This window comes from Triticum aestivum, chromosome 2D, assembly GCF_018294505.1.
Source record: "Triticum aestivum cultivar Chinese Spring chromosome 2D, IWGSC CS RefSeq v2.1, whole genome shotgun sequence".
NCBI lineage: Eukaryota > Viridiplantae > Streptophyta > Magnoliopsida > Poales > Poaceae > Triticum > Triticum aestivum.
This window is the reverse complement of record NC_057799.1, coordinates 504645004-504662514: the sequence shown is the minus strand read 5'-3', so window position 1 is coordinate 504662514 and position 17511 is coordinate 504645004. Positions and strand designations below refer to the sequence as shown.

Sequence of the window (17511 nt, the reverse complement as noted above, 5' to 3'; positions counted from 1 at the left end):
CTTATATGCCACAAGTAAAATCTAGCAACAAGAACAAGAAAGATTCTTCTTCTAGTAGTAAAAATAACCATGCTAAATCCAATATTGTTACTTCTAGTAGTTCTCTTGATTCCAGTAATGATTCTCTTAGCAAAGTTACACTTGAGCAAGAAAATAGCTTATTGAAGGGAATTATAGAGAAAGGTGTTTACAAGAGCCTTGCCGGGGGTAAGCAATTTGAGGAAATTGTACGCAAGCAAAAGGCACCGGAAGAATCAAGGTATTGGTTTTGAACGAAAGTTCAATGCCAATGGAGTTGAATGGAAAGAAGATCAATGCCCCAAGAGGAAGTTTGTTCCTCAACAAGAGAAGTATGACCCCACTTCTTTTGAGGGAACACAAGCTCAAGATGATCTTCCACCACAAGACCACAAGCTAAAAGGCAAGGACAAGCTTCAAGAAGAGATTGACTCATTTGAATAGCTCCTAAGGCCATGGTCAAGTGGGTTCCCAAGACTACGTCAAGCTCTACTTCATCAAGTACAACTATAACTCCAAGGATTCCCATCAAGTTGATGTGGGTCCCAAAGAAGAAGAACTAGAGTGTTCTTGAGGGTGACTCTGCCAACATATATACTTCATCATATTCATCATGGCAAGGACTTGTGTAATCAACTTTCATATCATGCACTAGTTCATGGAGTTACAAACCCTCTTGTTGGTAAGACAAAGGACAAGGTAACCTAATGCTTCCATGGACATCATCATTTGTGCAATTCACTCCATGTCTATGGATACCCTTGTATGTTCCTTGTGGGACTAACCCATGTAGGTATTGAAAGTGCAACACTCCAAAGAATTGCTCCAAATGATCTACATCAACAAAGAGCATCCGCATCTTCACTATCTGCATGAAGTCATCATCGACAAAACCCAAGGTTAATTCATCCCTCTTAGGGGGGATATCACATCTAGGGGGAGCTTTACTCTAAGAATTGAGCTAAAGCAACTCTAATGGTGTGAACACAACAATGCTTTATGTAAAAGTGGTAACCCCACTTGTGCTTAAACGATGAGTATGATCTACGATCAAATGTTCTCATTTGACTCCTAAGTCACTATACTCATATATAGATGACCTAGTCATCGCCAATTGCTTGATAGATGCTAGAATTGATTGTGCATGCTTTGACACATATTTCATTTGCTATCTTATTGTGTGAGCATGTTGGCTGCATATTGTCTCCATTCAAGGACATTCATTTGTTGTTTTGATTGTCTTGGTTTTTATTGGCCAAGTGGATGTACAAGAATGCTTAAGAAATTTATCTAGCTATCTATGCTCTTCTTGTCTCAAACTCTAGTCATGCTATATCACAAAAATTGAACAAGCTCTTTTCGGACCCTTCGGGTGAGGAGCACTCGGAGCCACCGATCCGTCAAGGGTTGCCTTCCAAAACCTTCTACTGCATTTTGGTTACACCAATCCACTCAAACTCGGTCACACCGAAAGCATTAGATTGATCTAGGTTTTCAATATCGGTGCTACCGATTAGACTGACTCGGCCCCACCGATTTGCTGTAATTGCACGCAGTTTTGCATCTCGGTGCCACTGATTCGTTCCACTCGGTGCCACCGACAGCACATAGGTATATATATCGAGCGACCCGTACTGTTGACAATTTCTTCAAATGTTTCGAGCCCGCGCCCCATTGCTGCCGCCCCCTTGGTCTCCGGATCATTGCCATCGTCTCCTATGCGTCGTCGCTGTAGGTGACGCTGTCAACGGCAATCCACTCCGCCGTTGCTGCCGTAGAGAATCGTCACCGAGTTAGGGTGATATTCGATCTCTTCGTGCTTTCCCTTTCCGATTCAATGCACAAGGATTCTGCCTAGTATCTTGCCACGTTTGAGATTGATCTATCCACCAAACAAATTCATTAAAATAGATTCGAGGAAAAAAATTAGGGTTAGGTTTCCGCCGAACTCATCTTGCACTGACCGAAATGAAATTTTCGGTCCCACCGATTGGCTCTGGCCATTGCACAAGTACATCTTGGTGCCACCGGAACGTACTGATCGGTGAGACCAAAAGTAAAGTTTTAATGAAACCCTAGCATCTCGGAGCCACCGAACCACAACTCGGTCCAACCAAAAGTGTGTGTTTAGGCTCTGTGAGTGCTTCGGTGTCACCGAAATGATCAGATCGGTAGCTCTGAAATGCTTTATGTGGAAAACTAAAATTAAAGTTTGGACTCAAATTTTTAAAAAACTATCTTCTTTTGTGATAATTCATCAACTCTGCCCATACCCATCTATTCATAGGGTCAGCTTTGCAAGATGTTAGATGCCGGTGACAGTCAGAATCAGTCAGAGCAAAATGTTGATCTTAGTGAGGGTTCAAGCCCCAATGACAGCTATGATGATGGCAGCAGGAGCACTCCAAGAAACTTGCCAAAGGCTACCACCGGGACAAGGAAGAAGAGAACCTCAAAAAGTGAGGATGAGGACTTTGTTGCAGATGAAGAGGTCACTTCCAAGAAGAAGGCAGTACTCAGAAAGGAGTATGGCTTTGCAGCTACCACTAAGCCAGGTGCCAAGCAAAAGAATGTTGTCAAGAGAGTCCCAATGTCAAAACCTCGGAAAACTTCAGCTCCACAAGGAACCATGACCTTCACACTTGAGGAGTCAAGTGGTGAAGAAGTTGTTGCTGGTAAAAGGAAGAAGAGGGCTAGGAAACCACTACTACAGTGCTTGGCAAGCCTTCCATGAGGGAAGAGGAAGAAGAGGAGGAGGAGGAGGAACCTGTTGCACCTCCAGCTAAAACTCAGAAGCTCATGGCAGATGCCATGAAGACAACTGCTCCCTCCAAGCCCAAGTCAAAACCCAAAGTTTCTGCACCCAAGAGGTCAACTAGAAACATTCCAGCTGCTGAGAAGAACAAGGCCCTAGTGCCTGAAGTTCACGATGATGATGAGCCACTAGTGCTCAGGAAGCTCAAGCTCAAGATCCTAGACCATGACAATGCACACCCTGTTGTAGAGAACATGATGCTCAGGAAGGACAAGGGTCTGCGAGAGTGGAGGAAAGTGGATCCCTATTCATTTAGGAGGAGAACAACTTGTGACTACCGTTTCCACGCTAGGGAACAACAAGATTTCTACGAGACAGTTTTGCTTGATAAGAAGCCCATAGTCAGTGACATGAAGTGGGTGGACTTGAAGTACATAGATGCCAATGAAGATTATTTCCCCCACGTTCATGAAAGCTCCAGACTTGCTGGAGTTGATGCATTCGTTGGTCAGAAGCTCACAAAGTGGAATGATGAGATGATCATGCAATTTTACTCTACAACACACTTCTATCCAGATGGGAAGATTGCATGGATGACTGAGGGACACAAGTACCAGTCATCAATCTCTGAGTGGGCTGCTCGTGTTATTGCCCCTAAGGAAGATGAAGATGATGTTGATGTCTATGGGAAGCCCAGGATGGACAACAACACAATGGCAAACATGTACAAGGAAATTCTCGATGAGGATGTTGAGAGCCACAAGCTTGGGTCAGTCAAGCATTTGCTAGCAGGGTTGGCCACAACCAACACTATCTTGAGTCATACTCTTTTGCCCAAGTCTGGAGATGACAAGATGATACATGGCCACTCCATCAATTTGCTTCACTTGTTTGACTCCCCACCTCAGAAGTTCAAAGTTATGAGTTTGATTGTAGAGACGTCAAAAGGACAGCTGCTGACCAGAAGAGGTCCTGTGGATATGCCCCACACATTCGGATGCTTATCAACTCCAAGGTTGGTACAGACACATATCTACTACACCATGAGCACCTCCCTCTTCAGCCAGAGTTCGAGGATAATGTGGTGGTGATGGATCCCTCACACCCCACATCAGTTGAGGCTCAAGAGAAGGATCAGGGAGCAGCAGCAAAAGCAACTCAAGAAGCCGCAGCTCCAAATACACCCATTGCAAACCTCAAGTCCAAGAATGATTAGATGACATATCTGCAAGACGCCACCCTGAGGATTGATAGGAGTCTTTCCAACATCTCCAAGAACCAGGAGAGTCTAGAGTGGATTGTTGAGACAAAGATCCATGATCTTGATGTGAAGATCACTGAGGTTCAGACAGTTGTTGAAAAGTTGCACGCAGATGTTGAGGCTAGTAGGATAGCAGCCGAAGACAGTGGAGATGAGAGACCTACCACTCAGAGGTTCAAGACTGTACCTAGGGCACCCAGATCTTGAGCTGTGCCAGTTGCAGACATGAGGCCTACTCACTCTGCACCTGCCACTACCGCTCTAGTGCCACCTCCGGTGTTTACTCCACCGGTCCAGTAGACATCTTCAGAGGCATTTGTGGATGCACTTCTCTCCACGCCATCTATGCACACCAGAGCCACAAGCCAGAAGACCCCTTCAGGAGCTCTAGAGGATCGTGCCTAGAGAGACGCATAGCTCTATACCCTTTCGAACTTTTTGTTACTTGTTGCCAAAGGGGGAGAAATTGTATAGATCACAGGCTTCGAGAGAGAGAGTGTGTCTAGCTTTTGCTCTTTGGTTTTATTGAGTTTTTGCTACAATGTTCGTTTGATTTGTGCTACTTGTTTATTTGATGCTTGTGAGATACTATGTTTGGTTATGTGGTTGATCATACGGTGCTTAATATGTGCTTAATGCTTATCTCTATAATTACTTGTGTATGATCACTCACTTATGTCTTTGGTGATGCGTGCATGTTATTTAACTTACATCATTTTGTGCACTCCACCAAGATGTATGTGGCATGGAAGAGTGACCCATGATCCTAATCGATTGTGCATTTGCATTCAAACGTAAAGTTTTAATATGCACAAATTTAGAGGGAGCTCTTGCTTATCGCATACTTCTCAAAGCGACGATGTATTTCATTCATTTAATCATTTGTCGAAGCTTTGTTCTATATGTTGTCATCAATTACCAAAAAGGGGGAGATTGAAAGTGCAACTAATCCTCGGGTGGTTTTGGTAATTCATAACAACGTATAGCTCATTGAACTAATATCCATTCAAGATAAATATTTCAGGATGTTCAATGATTGGCATGGCATGGACTAGAGATGTGGACCCCTAAAAATGCTAAGGACAAGGATTGGCAAAAACTCAAGACTCTTCATTTCTATTTAAGTGATCCAAGATCACATTGAGTCCATAGGAAAGCCAATACTATTAAAAGGGGATGAGGTGTTAATTAATGATCTACTCGCTCAAAGTGCTTAGTGATATTGCTCCAAAACCCTCAGCCACTTTCTCCATCAAAATATGTCCAAACCCTAATTCCAAACTCGGCCCCACCGATTCTTTCTACCCGGAGCCACCGAGTTCATTTGACATAGCCACTGCCAGAAACCCTAACAATTCGGTCACATCGATACAGATCTTGGTCCCACCGAGATGGCCTTGCCAGCACTCTGTGATCTATTGCATTCACTTCGGTCCCACCGAGTTTGTGCAATCGGTCTCACCAAGTTGGCTTGACAGATTCTCTGTTGCTTATTCCTTCACTTCGGTCCCACCAAGTTGATGCAATCGGCGCCATCGAGATGAATTTTGCCCTAAGCCCTAGCACATCGGTCCCACCGAGTTGTTCCAATCGGTCCCACCGAGATTACTAACATTCATATTTTTTAACAGATCGGTGCCACCGAGTTTCCTAATCGGTGCCACCGAGATGAGTCAAAAGTGTATAACGGTTGGATTTTTGTGGAGGCTATATATACCCCTCCACCCCTTCTTCCTCATTGAGGAGAGCCATCCGAAAGTGCCTACACTTCCACCATACATTTTTCTGAGAGAGAACCACCTACTCATGTGTTGAGATCAAGAGATTCCATCCCAACCTTTTGAACCTTGATTTATAGCCTTCCCCAAGTTGCTTTCCACTCAAATCCTTCTTCCACCATAGCTAAATCTGTGAGAGAGAGTTGAGTGTTGGGGAGACTATCATTTGAAGCACAAGAGCAAGGATTTCATCATCTACACACCATCTATTACCTTTTGGAGAGTGGTGTCTCCTAGATTGGTTAGGTGTCGCTTGGGAGCCTCCGTCGTGATGTGGAGTTGAACCAAGAAGTTTGTAAGGGCAAGAAGATCGCCTACTTCGTGAACATCTAATCGAGTGAGGCAAGTCCTTCGCGAGCGATGGCCATGGTGGGATAGACAAGGTTGCTTCTTCGTGGACCCTTTGTGGGTGGAGCCTTCCGTGGCCTCGTGCAACCATTACCCTTCATGGGTTGAAGTCTCCATCAACGTGGACGTACGATAGCACCACCTATCGGAACCATGCCAAAAATCTCTGTGGCTCCATTACATTTGCCTTCTCCAAACCCTTCCCTTTACCTTCATATGCAATGTTTTACTTTCTGCTGCTATACTCTTAGAAATGCATTGATTGCTTGACCTGTGCTAATTGCTAAAATCCACCCACCACTAAAATTGGGAAAATGATAGATTTTTATTTGGTCAAGTAGTCTAATCACCCCCCTCTAAACATACTTTCGATCCTACACTGAGGACCTTGACCTCGCAGAGGCCTGGCCCCGTGACCGATTGCTCATCACTACGGAGACAGTCTCGCGACGCCACCGTTGCCTCGATGCGGAGCTTGCCAAGATCGGCGTGGAGTGATCACTCGACCACACCTCCGCAAACGCCGGCAGGGGCAAGGCCGAGGGTCCAAGGCACCGCGGCTGGGGTCGACGTTTGCCGCGGCGGCCTTATGCATAGCAGGAGGAAGCGAGGCGTCTCTTACGCGAGCGCCAGGCGGTGGACGGGCAAGGCCGTCGCACAATGGTGTGGTCGGCCAGGACGGCCTCGCGTACGAGTTCACCGTTTGCTGCAAGTTAGCCTCCTAAGTTTTTCTTTAAGTTTTTAATTAAATGGATGAAGTATCGCCCGTTTAATTAAAGTATCAATGAACTTTAGTGAATTGTATTTTGTTTGATGAAAATTTTCCAGTATATTCAAATTTGTTTTGAAATGGATGCGGGCACAGTTGGATGGTCGAATCCCGCATCATTTGTCCGCGGACTGGTCGGGACCAGTCCGTCGTGTCTGTTTTAGGCGTCAACGTTGGAGATGACCTAAGGTCAACTATAAGATTATGTATTTTTTTTACTTATCTTTCCTCCCATTAAATGATTTTAACCAGTAGCATGCACTACTGACTTTTGCATGAGAATGAACTCCCTCACTTTTTTCTTTCTCTCTTCAACTAAGGCGAAAGTGCCATGTAAGCAAAATTATAACCCACTATTAGAGCATGGTTAATAGTATAGCCCGCAACCCAACACGTATAATAGTTAGATATAAATATATATACTATTCTTACTCACCTTACACTCTCGCAAAGTTTTTATGAGCACGTGATTGAGCTGGCTATTAATCTACAACCCGCTTCTCTTCTCTCTCCCCCATCTTAATAGACATGCACTTACCCCGTGAAAAAATAGGGATTCCACCGACATGCATTAATTTCATCTTAATAGACATGTAGACGAGCGAAGAGGACCAGACGATTGAGGAGGCATCCGACGATGACCTGACGCCCCCACTCATGCAGGCGCAATTCAATGCCATTATGGTGGAAGAGTAGTTGGCACCGCTTGTGTCAGTGTTCTGTAGGCCTAGGAGGAACAAAACTACAACCTCCGGCTCCTCAACGAGCACCGCCTCGCGGAGGGGAAGTCGACAGCGAGGAGGTGAACAATGATGTTGTCGCACAAGGTTGTCAGAATCGAGATTCTGTTATATGATTCTACGACTTTATGATCCAAACTAACCCCTATGATTCTTATGATTTTGGTAGTAGAATCTATGTTTCTACGATCCCGGTAGTTAAGATTCTACGGTTTGCGATCCTACCATCGAAGGTTCGATCCGATTCAAAATCATGATTCTGGAGGACCGAGCTTCCTGGATGAGTCGCAGGGGCTATACCAGTCCATGCGCCGTGCACGCAAAATCCATCATGAGAGATGGCAGCTGCGTGGCCTGCGGGCAGAGAAATGCCCTGTAGGCGGATGAAGAGGAGGTACATACAACCATGGACAGTGCCAGCACCACGTCGTCCGCATCATCACCACAGTTCGCCCCCCGCCACCATGAGCCATGAGCACAAGGCCTACACGGCCACGTCAAAGCATCGTCAACACGATAGACTCCAGCGAGGAAGAGCAGGACGTGGGACGCCATCACTACTTGGGTCCCAAGAGGGCCACACCCCACGTCTTATTCTTCCCCTCCCACAACTTCACTTTCGGGGCTCATGAGTTTTGAGCTTGCCGGACATGGCAAGACGGGACGTGGTACACAGACGCCGCCACGACCGGTGATCATTTAGACTAGGTTAAAAAAAGTCTTGTCCGCTTTTGTTTAATTGAAATTTGTCAGAAATGTTGAATTTGGTCTAGTTTAAATGAAAATCATTCGGTTTACATGAAATTTGTCTGATTTGTTCAATTTTGCTTTGAAATATATGTGGGCACGGTTGGATGGTCGACTCTATATCAATAGAACCAATACATACACATGGTGTGCAAACATGAAATTCGTTTTAGTGGTCTACGTTGAAGATGTGCCAAGAGCATCTACAACCGAACTCCTCAAATTAATCGGACGGATGCAGGATCATTGACCAGACAGGAGGAATAAATTGATCCAAGCGGACCCCTCAAAGCCTCCTTAAATGTCTAGGCTTCCGACACTTCTTATATTGCCCTCATATACGAGATGAGTATGAGGATTGTCCGAGCGTGTCTGGTCAGTGATCCTGTGCCCAACATGGACTACCTTTTCTATTTGTTTATTCTTTCTCCCACTCCATCTATTTGTTTATTCTTTCTCCCACTCCATCTCCATTACTCGCATGCATGTGACTGGATGTAAAAAAGTGGGTGACATAGTTGTGATTTTTTTAGAGGTGATCGGTCACTATCCGCGCCGCGCGGACTTCTGAGGGGCCAAATTAGGTGTACTCGACTATAGATACTCTAAGAACTAATTCCCCACAAAAAAGATTATTCTAAGAACCAATACACTGGCATGGTGGCATGATGGACAAATACTATGCTACCTTCAGAGGTCCACGTTGGAGATGCCATAAGAGCATCTCCACTCGTCCCCCCAAGAGCCCCCCTAGGACCACTTTTTTTGCTCCGGCGATAAGAAAACGTCCCAGTCGTGCCCCCAACTCCTCACTTTTTGCCGGATTTAGGCAAAATTAGAGTCGGCGCTCCCAGGCCAAACCCAGCCCACCGGGGGCACTTGGGGGGCTCCGGCGCTATTTTCTGCATGCAAATGGCCCACCGCCAGTCGCCCATCGTCCATCTAGTCTGGTGGTTGGGAGTGCAACGACTGGAAAAAAGTTCGCCCCCAGAGCAAAAATTACGCCGGGGCAACCCCAACCGGCCCAAAAGATGCCCCCTGAGGGGCTCAACGACTGGAGATACTCTCAAAACATCTCTAGCAAATCCCGTAAAAGTCCGGCGAACTGCGTTTTTTGGCCGGTTTATGGGATGAGCCAAAAAAATTGGCCCGAGCAGGTCCGCAAAAAAGGCCCGACCCGTAATTTTTTTATAGGCGGTTCGTAAACCGACTGGCATTCCGGTATATATGCGAGCGCTGGGTCATTTTAGGGTTCCCGTCCGTCATTCCCCTTATCTATCTCCACCGCAAAATCAAAACTCCGACGAGAAATCTCTACTCCTCTGAAGTGATTTCCGGTGCATTTGACCACCGGATCTTGGCGGCGATGGCATCCGGGGGTGCGGGGCATGTCGTCATTTTAGGGTTCCCGTCCGTCATTCCCCTTATCTATCTCCGCCGCAAAATCAAAACTCCGACGAGAAATCTCTACCCCTATGAAGTGATTTCCGGTGCATTTGACCACCAGATCTTGGCGGCGATGGCGTCCGCGGGTGCAGGGCATGGCGGCGACGGGGGGTTCGACTGGCGCGGTGGGTTCGTGTGCCGGGGAGGGGTCGGTGGCCACGGGGGGTTCGACAGTTGCGGTGGGTTCGCCGGCCGCAAGCGGCGCAACGACGACGAGGCCGGCAGCTCCTCCCTCCGCCCTCCCGTGTCAGAGAAGCGCAGAGTAGGCACGCACCCGCGGCGCAAAGTCCCACGGTGCTGGGTCATGGGCGTAGGCGACTTGGGCGGTTCTTTGATCCAGCGCCTCCGGGCGGCCGAGCGCCCGTGCTGGGAGATGAAGGAGGCCGCTGTCGCCGGAGATGCAGCTGCCGCACCGCGCGCGCCGGCGCTCCGGGAGGAGTAACAACTCGCCTCGACCCTCTCTAGTACATTGATTAACCACACCCTCCACGGCAACGAGCCCCCACCCCGCGACGGCGACTCTAGCGACGAGTAGATGTTGTATATGCTAGTGTGTTAGATTTCCCTATGCTATGTTTAATTTCGGTTTGTAATGAACTCGTATGGTATGTACTAGATGAACTCACGCATGCTATGTATGATGCACTCCGGCAATCTAGTTTTAAGCGCGAAATGCAAGTTTAAATATGTGGGCTTGGTATGCAGGATCTGCTCTGGCTCACTTAGTCCTGGCCATGGGCAGCCCGACCCGGCCCGACCTTTTCCACTGGCCGGGCTCGGGCCTAGGATTTGAGCCCGAAGCATGGGCCGGGCCGGGCCCGGGCCCGTCGTTTTTGCCGTTTAAGGAAGAGGCCTGACCCGTGGCCCGAGGCCCGACGGGCTTTTAGCGTGATGGGCCAGGCTCGGGCCCGACATTTAGGCCCGACAGCCGGGCTGGGCTGGGCTCGGGCCTGGGTATTTTGCGTCGGGCTTTGGTTGGCCCGGCCTGAAGTCCGGCCCGGCCCGAGGGATGGCCAGGTATAGGCTCAGTGTCCGGCATCCTGCAAAAAAGTTTTCGGGATACCGTAAATGAGTTTTGTGGGACGGACGGTTGCAGGATCCGCTAGATATGCTTTAGACTAACCATAGTGAGAGTAACATAAGTAGTAACATCACACATATCTAAATAAAATAAATGATGTGGCAAACAATAAATGAAGAAAGAGAGGCATGTGGTAACATAGCTAGTTACTACTAGTATGAGTAACATCACACATATCAACACAAGATGAGTCTATATAGCCTAATAAATAAAGTGTTGCATGTTACCATACATATGTTACTCCCCACTATAGAGATAGTAACATAGAGTAGTAACATGGGCACGTTACTACTCTATGTTACTACCCATTGTGTCTAGTCTTAGGGAACCGATACATTGGCACGGTGGCACAAGATACCCAGGCCAACTCCACCGCGCGACCCTATTCTGTTCGCCCCCGTCCGTTTGGGGTAAAACGGACAAATGAGGCGGCCCAGCGCGTGGGAGCAAACGGACTTTTGTCCGTTTTGTGTCTGCTTTCGACCCATCCGCGGCCCAAGTTTGCGCCGCTTTTGGGGTGAAACGGACACCACGCGGACGCGCGGGCCGTCTGCGCGTGTCCTCCCCTGGCCCGCCCGTCGGTGGCACAGGGCGGGCCTTTTTCTATCCGCCCCCTTCCTCCCTCCGGCCGCACCCCCCTCCACTCTTCACCACTCTTCCCCTCGCTGCCACCGCCGCCGCTGCCATTGCAGCCGTGCAGTTCGGATGCGCGCTCGCCCAGCCCCTTCCCCTCGGCGCCGCCGAGCTACCCAACCACGGCCACCTGGTTTGCGCACCCGCCGGCCGGATTTGGGGTGGATCCGATCGGTCTTGAGCTCGTCCGGCTGTGGGAGGCCGGGCACCTCGCCGGAAGGCGCTGGCAAGGCCGCAAGACCACATGCAGGTAGTGGCTCCTCCTCTAGCCGCTCGGATCTGCACCGTCGGTGGTCCGCCGGCAGATACACGAATGGCGATCGGCCGGGCTCGGTGCTTGCCCAAAAGCTCGCCGGCGCACCGTTGCCACTCATTAAGTGCGACCACTGCCCAAGGATGGTCGTGCGCCGCATGTCTACAACGCCGGGACATCCCGGATGGGTGTTCATCAAGTGCTTAAACGATGGGGTATGTGCTCTTTTTAGCTTCGGTTTGTGCTCTAGTTTTGACTAGTTGTGCTAACTATAAATTTTATTGTGTAACATGGATGCAAGTTTTGGTATTGGAAAGAAGAGTACATCGATATATTGATAGAGCGAAATTTAGTACATGTTCGTGCACTTTTAGCTAGCATAGAGGCTGTAGATGAGATAAGTGCACTTGTTGCTAGATTAGAGGCTAGACACGAGATTAGGTGTGAGGAAGCAACATCGACTTCTGGGTTGAAGAAGAAAGGAGGATGCCAGATCGAGCCTCCTCCACAGATCAACAATGAGTGCATCGAGAAGGCCCTAACCCAACTCAAGGGAGCAGTTATGGAAGTTGGGTCCTCCACAGATCAACACTGAGTGCATCGAGAAGGCCCTAACCCAACTCAAGGGAGCAGTTATGGAAGTTGGGTATCTTCTAAAATGTATTCTTATTGTTCTTGTTTTCTTTGGACTTGCTTTACTAGTCAAAATGTGATGATGTATTTTTCATGTACCGAAAATGAATGATGAAAAAAAGTTAAGGACTTGCAAAGAAAAATGTACGCGGACAGGATGCGGCCAGGATGTGTCCGCGCGCTGGGCGCACGACCACCGCTTCCCAGGACAGGCCCGAACACGATCCCATCGCCCTACCCAAACGGACAGAATCCGGACAAAACGGACGTCCGTTTGGGGTCGCGCGGTGGAGTTGGTCTCATCGGCTTGCATCCGTGCACCCTTCAGCGGCTGCGGCGGCGAGAAGAGGCCGGCCGCCGGCGCCGGCATTCTGGTTCAGAAGCGTACCCCACGCCAGCATTCACTCGTTGCTCCGTCCCCGCTGCCGTAGAGCTCATTGGCACGGGCAAAAGGCGGTCCCCTCGGGGCGATACAGCCATTACCACTCCCCACCACGCCTCAACAAAAAGCGACAAGCGCTCCTCCTCGTGCCCGAGCCCGACTGCCCTCGCGCGGCGAGAATCCCCACGCCACCCCACGCGACGCGCGCCCCCACCCCGCACCCGGAAAAAAAAAAACCGAACGATCACCACTCCACCTATGGCCGCTTCCTCCAGATCCAGCAGGCCGCACCCGCACCCAAAGAAGCCCTCGCCCCCGCCCCCCTCCCACTCCCACCTCGTTCCCCACGACCTCTCCTCCTGGTGCTGCGCGCCGCACCCCGCCCCCACCACCTCCCACTTCCACTCCCCCGCCGCTGCCGCCCGCGGCGCCGCCGGCCCCATGGACCACCCGCCCCCGCAGCAGTCCGCCGCGGGCGCCTCCTCCTACGCCAGCCCCAACCCGCCCTCCTACACGCAGGCGCAGTCCTACCCCTCCAGCTACACCAAGTTCAACTCCGCGCTCAACGCCGGCCTCCTCAACCCCATGTCCCCGCCGCCGCTGCCGATCGACAAGACGCGCTCCAGCCCCACCCTCTTCGACATGATGGCCAACGAGCAGGACTACCAGCCCCGCTCCGCCGCCGCCGCCCACTCCGCCCCGCCGCAGCACCCGCACCACCCCCTCGCCCCCGCGCGCTCTATGGACCGGCAGGCGCTGCTCCAGGACCGCGTCGCCGAGCTCATCGGCAGCTGCAGCCCCGGGAACCAGTTCAACGACGCCGACTCCTCCGACGTGCGCCTCACCCTCAGCTCCAAGGACGGCCTCTCCCTCACGCTCTGCGTGCACCGCCACATACTCGTCGCCCACAGCAGGTTCTTCGCCGCCAAGCTCTCCGACCGCTGGTCCAAGCAGCAGCGCACGCTGCCCCACATCGTCGAGATCTCCGACTGCGACGACGTCGAGGTGTACGTCGAGACGCTGCGCCTCATGTACTGCAAGGATCTCCGTAGGAGGCTCATGAGGGAGGATGTGGCCAAGGTCCTCGGCATTTTGAAGGTACGGCCCCTTTCTTCTTTTCCTCATGTCTAATGGTCAATTGGCATCATTTTGCTTTTGGTCCTTAATTTCCACCTTCTTTCTGTAGGTGTCCGCAGCCATCGTCTTCGACGCTGGAGTGCTGTCTTGCTTGGAGTATTTGGAGGCGGCTCCGTGGGCGGAGGATGATGACGAGAAAGTGGCGGCATTGTTGACGCAGCTGCATCTTGAGAACTCAGGCGCTGGGGAGGTTCTTAAGAGGGTCTCCCTGGAGTTGGCACCTTCTGTAGTGACTGAGGAGGTAGAAATGGGAGCAAATTGCAATGGCGGCAGTAGTGTGGGTGGTGGTGAAGAGGTGTTAGTTAGGCTCCTGCAGGTTGTCCTGGAGGGCAAAGACGAGAAGGCAAGGAGGGAGATGAAGGGTCTAGTCTCCAAAATGCTAAGGGAGAACAGCGCCTCGCGTGGCGGAGCCATTGGTGGTGACCTCCGCAAGGAGTCACTCTATTCGGCATGCAATGGCTGCCTGTGCCTGCTGCGTGAGCAATTTGTGAGGGCTGCAGGCGGTGACCAATCGGAGGTAACGCAGATTGCAAGGCAGGCTGATAACCTGCATTGGATGCTTGACATCCTTGTTGAGCGGCAGATTGCCGAGGACTTCTTGAGGACATGGGCAATGCAGAATGAGTTGGCAGAGATGCACGGTAAAGTTCCGGCTATACATCGCTATGAAGTGAGCCGAGTGACTGCAAGGCTTTTCGTCGGGGTTGGCAAAGGACAGATCTTAGTGTCCAAGGAGGCCCGCTCCCAGCTCCTGAGTACCTGGCTTGAGCCGTTCTACGAGGACTTTGGGTGGATGCGGCGAGCATGCAAGGGGCTTGACCGACATTTGATTGAGGAGGGGCTGGCAAACACGATCCTGACACTGCCACTTGCAACTCAGCAGGAGATCTTTCTTGCGTGGTTTAATCGGTTCCTCAACTCTGGGGAGGACTGCCCAAACATTCAGAGAGGGTTCGAGGTATGGTGGCGGCGAGCATTCTGGAAAAGGAGTGCTGAACCGGAGCAACCACCCCGTTTGCGAATCACAGCAATCTGCGATAATTCTTGATGAAGTTGTTGGCCCAACTTGGATATGAAGGGTGGCTGATGTTTGGATATAAAGGTTAGTTTCATGGGGTCTGTAGTTGTGTTCTGACTGTCTTGTTGAGTTCTCTGTTACATCTGTTTGGCTCTAGGCAAATTAATTATACATGAGTATGTTCATCTTGTTCAATGTATACCAGGTTGAGTGTAAGCATGTTTCATCCATTTTGAACTGGAAATTAAGTAGATTGATTGTTTATTGCCTATTATTATAGCAGCTTATAGCATGTGGAAAGCCCCTCTTAATTCTTGTTTGTTGGCTGTGTTTGTATATTTGCTACTATCTTATAATCAATGCTCAAGGCACCCCTTCATTGTCTCTTTATCTAATCACCAAACAGCTGTCGAGCCATGTGAGAAAAGTTGTTTTAGCAATCGGAATTGGATTGATGTTTGCTTCAGAGCAGTGTTGGAGTAGATTCTGCCCAATATGCTTGGTTTCTCTGTTTTTAATTTGCTGGTTGTTGAGCCGCTATGCCCTTTCCAGATGTGTGAACGAATCAGATGGTGTTCTTAATAGTATACAGGACATACCTTTTTGATGAATTAAATAAGTCTTGAGCTTATGAAATTACTTCTTGCGCATGAGAGTAGTTGGTTGTACCTATCTTTTATAAGCAGATGAAGCTGGCATTGCTTTAGATCTTGCCAGATGTGCCCAATTCATGTATCTACAACCAACTAATTACCGTCCAAATGAGCGCATGCGGCCGTTTAGGCACTGGGACGGTAGAAAAGGAATATATAACGCTGATGTAACGCATAGTGTATAAGTTATATTGAGGTTTATACGGAGTAGAACATAGTCCTCAATACAATCCACGAAGTAACACCATTCCAGCTTGCATATACAGTGTCACACGTCTGACAGCATAGTGATAAGTAAAACCGAGAGCAGAATGACGAGGGCTACAGGCGTCGCCTCCCTCTTAACTTGAACTAGATGGTACGGCTCGCTCCGCCGCAGCGCCCGCTGTTGTTGCGTTGGGCATCAACGATAGCTAGTTGATAAGAAAACCTAAGCTTAACACCAAAAAATCTGGCTTCAAGCCGGTTGCTCAGAGTGAGTTGGCATCTTTGCGATTTTGCTTGTCACTTGAATAACTGCACTAGAAAGATCCAGTGATTATGCTCATTCTGTTTTGGGTTTATGATGAATTTCGGTAGCCAACATGTATGCATATTTGGGCAAGTGTGTTGTAATGTGGATAACCATGTACCTTCGTGTGTTTGCACTGAAATTATCTCCTACTTGGTGATAAATTTATTTGAAACAAGGCAAAACTTGCCATTTTCATTAATTAAGCAAGAATGTTTAGACAATGACCCGCCAAGCGGGGAAACAAAACAATCACTCTCGCAACATTACATTACTCAAATGTATGGACCCACCAGTGCCCAAAGAAAGCCCCCCCCCCACCCCCACAGGGGTTTCGCCATGTCGCTACTTTGTGATTATTCCACCGTCGGGGCCCTAAATTTCAGAATACTCCGCTCTTTCCATATTTTCCAAGTCACAAGCATCGTAAGGCCATGTTGGCACATGGCCTTTCTAGTTTGTCCCCTTCTGTTCGCTGTGTCGCTACTTCGTCATTATAGGATGGTCAATTTTGAGCCTTCTAGTTTGTAGGAAATGAAAGCTTTCTGTCTGTATCTAAGAATACCTACATCATCTATTCAGTTTGTAGCTTTAAACTCGACTATGGGTAGATGGTTTTAAATTTGGTAATGTTATCTGGCGAACGTCGATTGAGATGGGGATGGCAAGCGAATGTTTTTTTCTCGTGGTTTTAGTTCCTTTTCGAGATCAAACGGTGGTTGTTTTAAACGAAAAATGTCTTCTTATGAAGAAACTGTCATGTTGGTCTGAAGAAGTTGTCATCCCCTCACATCTAAAGCTGCCAGCAAAATCGTTCAAAATGACATCCCCTCCAAGCGAATGTTCGCCAGCTGAGAGGGCCCTTTAAAGTTTACCTTGCTTTTTGGCAGAAAAAATGATTTGATTATCGCAATGGATGTATGTACAAATAATTCTAAGAATTGGCTCAAATTTTATATGCAAATAAATCAGAGAAATGATCTAATGAAGATATCTGAGCTATAAATGAGTGTTGGAAACAACACTCTCTGCAATTTTTTCTAAGTCTGACAAATAATCTAAAAAAGATATAGTTAGGCAGGAGCTCTACAGATTGATCTCAATCTAGTAAACCCATAACCGAGGTGGCGCAACGTCACGATCACGTATGCAACATAAAAGATTTAGTCTAGCAAGTTAGCGCCACCACCACGGCAGGCAACGATCATTCGCTCTGTGCCCCAGCGGTGGCAGTGGCAGTGGCCAACTTGGTTGTTTAGAGCCAGGGGAAGGCGATGCGAGCTCACTCTATCCCAAAATGTATGATAATGCCAAAAATAATATTACATTTTGGAACGGAGGGAGTAAA

The 17511-nt window shown here is 48.9% G+C and overlaps 1 protein-coding gene across 1 annotated transcript; it reads left to right on the top strand.

Annotated features, from left to right (window-relative positions):
* Positions 1–13087: 13087 nt before the first annotated feature.
* On the top strand, positions 13088–15278 carry LOC123054101 (BTB/POZ domain-containing protein At1g63850). The gene is made up of 2 exons (XM_044477789.1): positions 13088–13942; positions 14031–15278. Exons 1-2 carry the CDS (start codon positions 13103–13105, stop codon positions 15027–15029), a joined length of 1839 nt encoding a protein of 612 aa, XP_044333724.1. The 5' UTR covers positions 13088–13102; the 3' UTR covers positions 15030–15278.
* The last annotated feature ends 2233 nt before the right edge of the window (positions 15279–17511 follow it).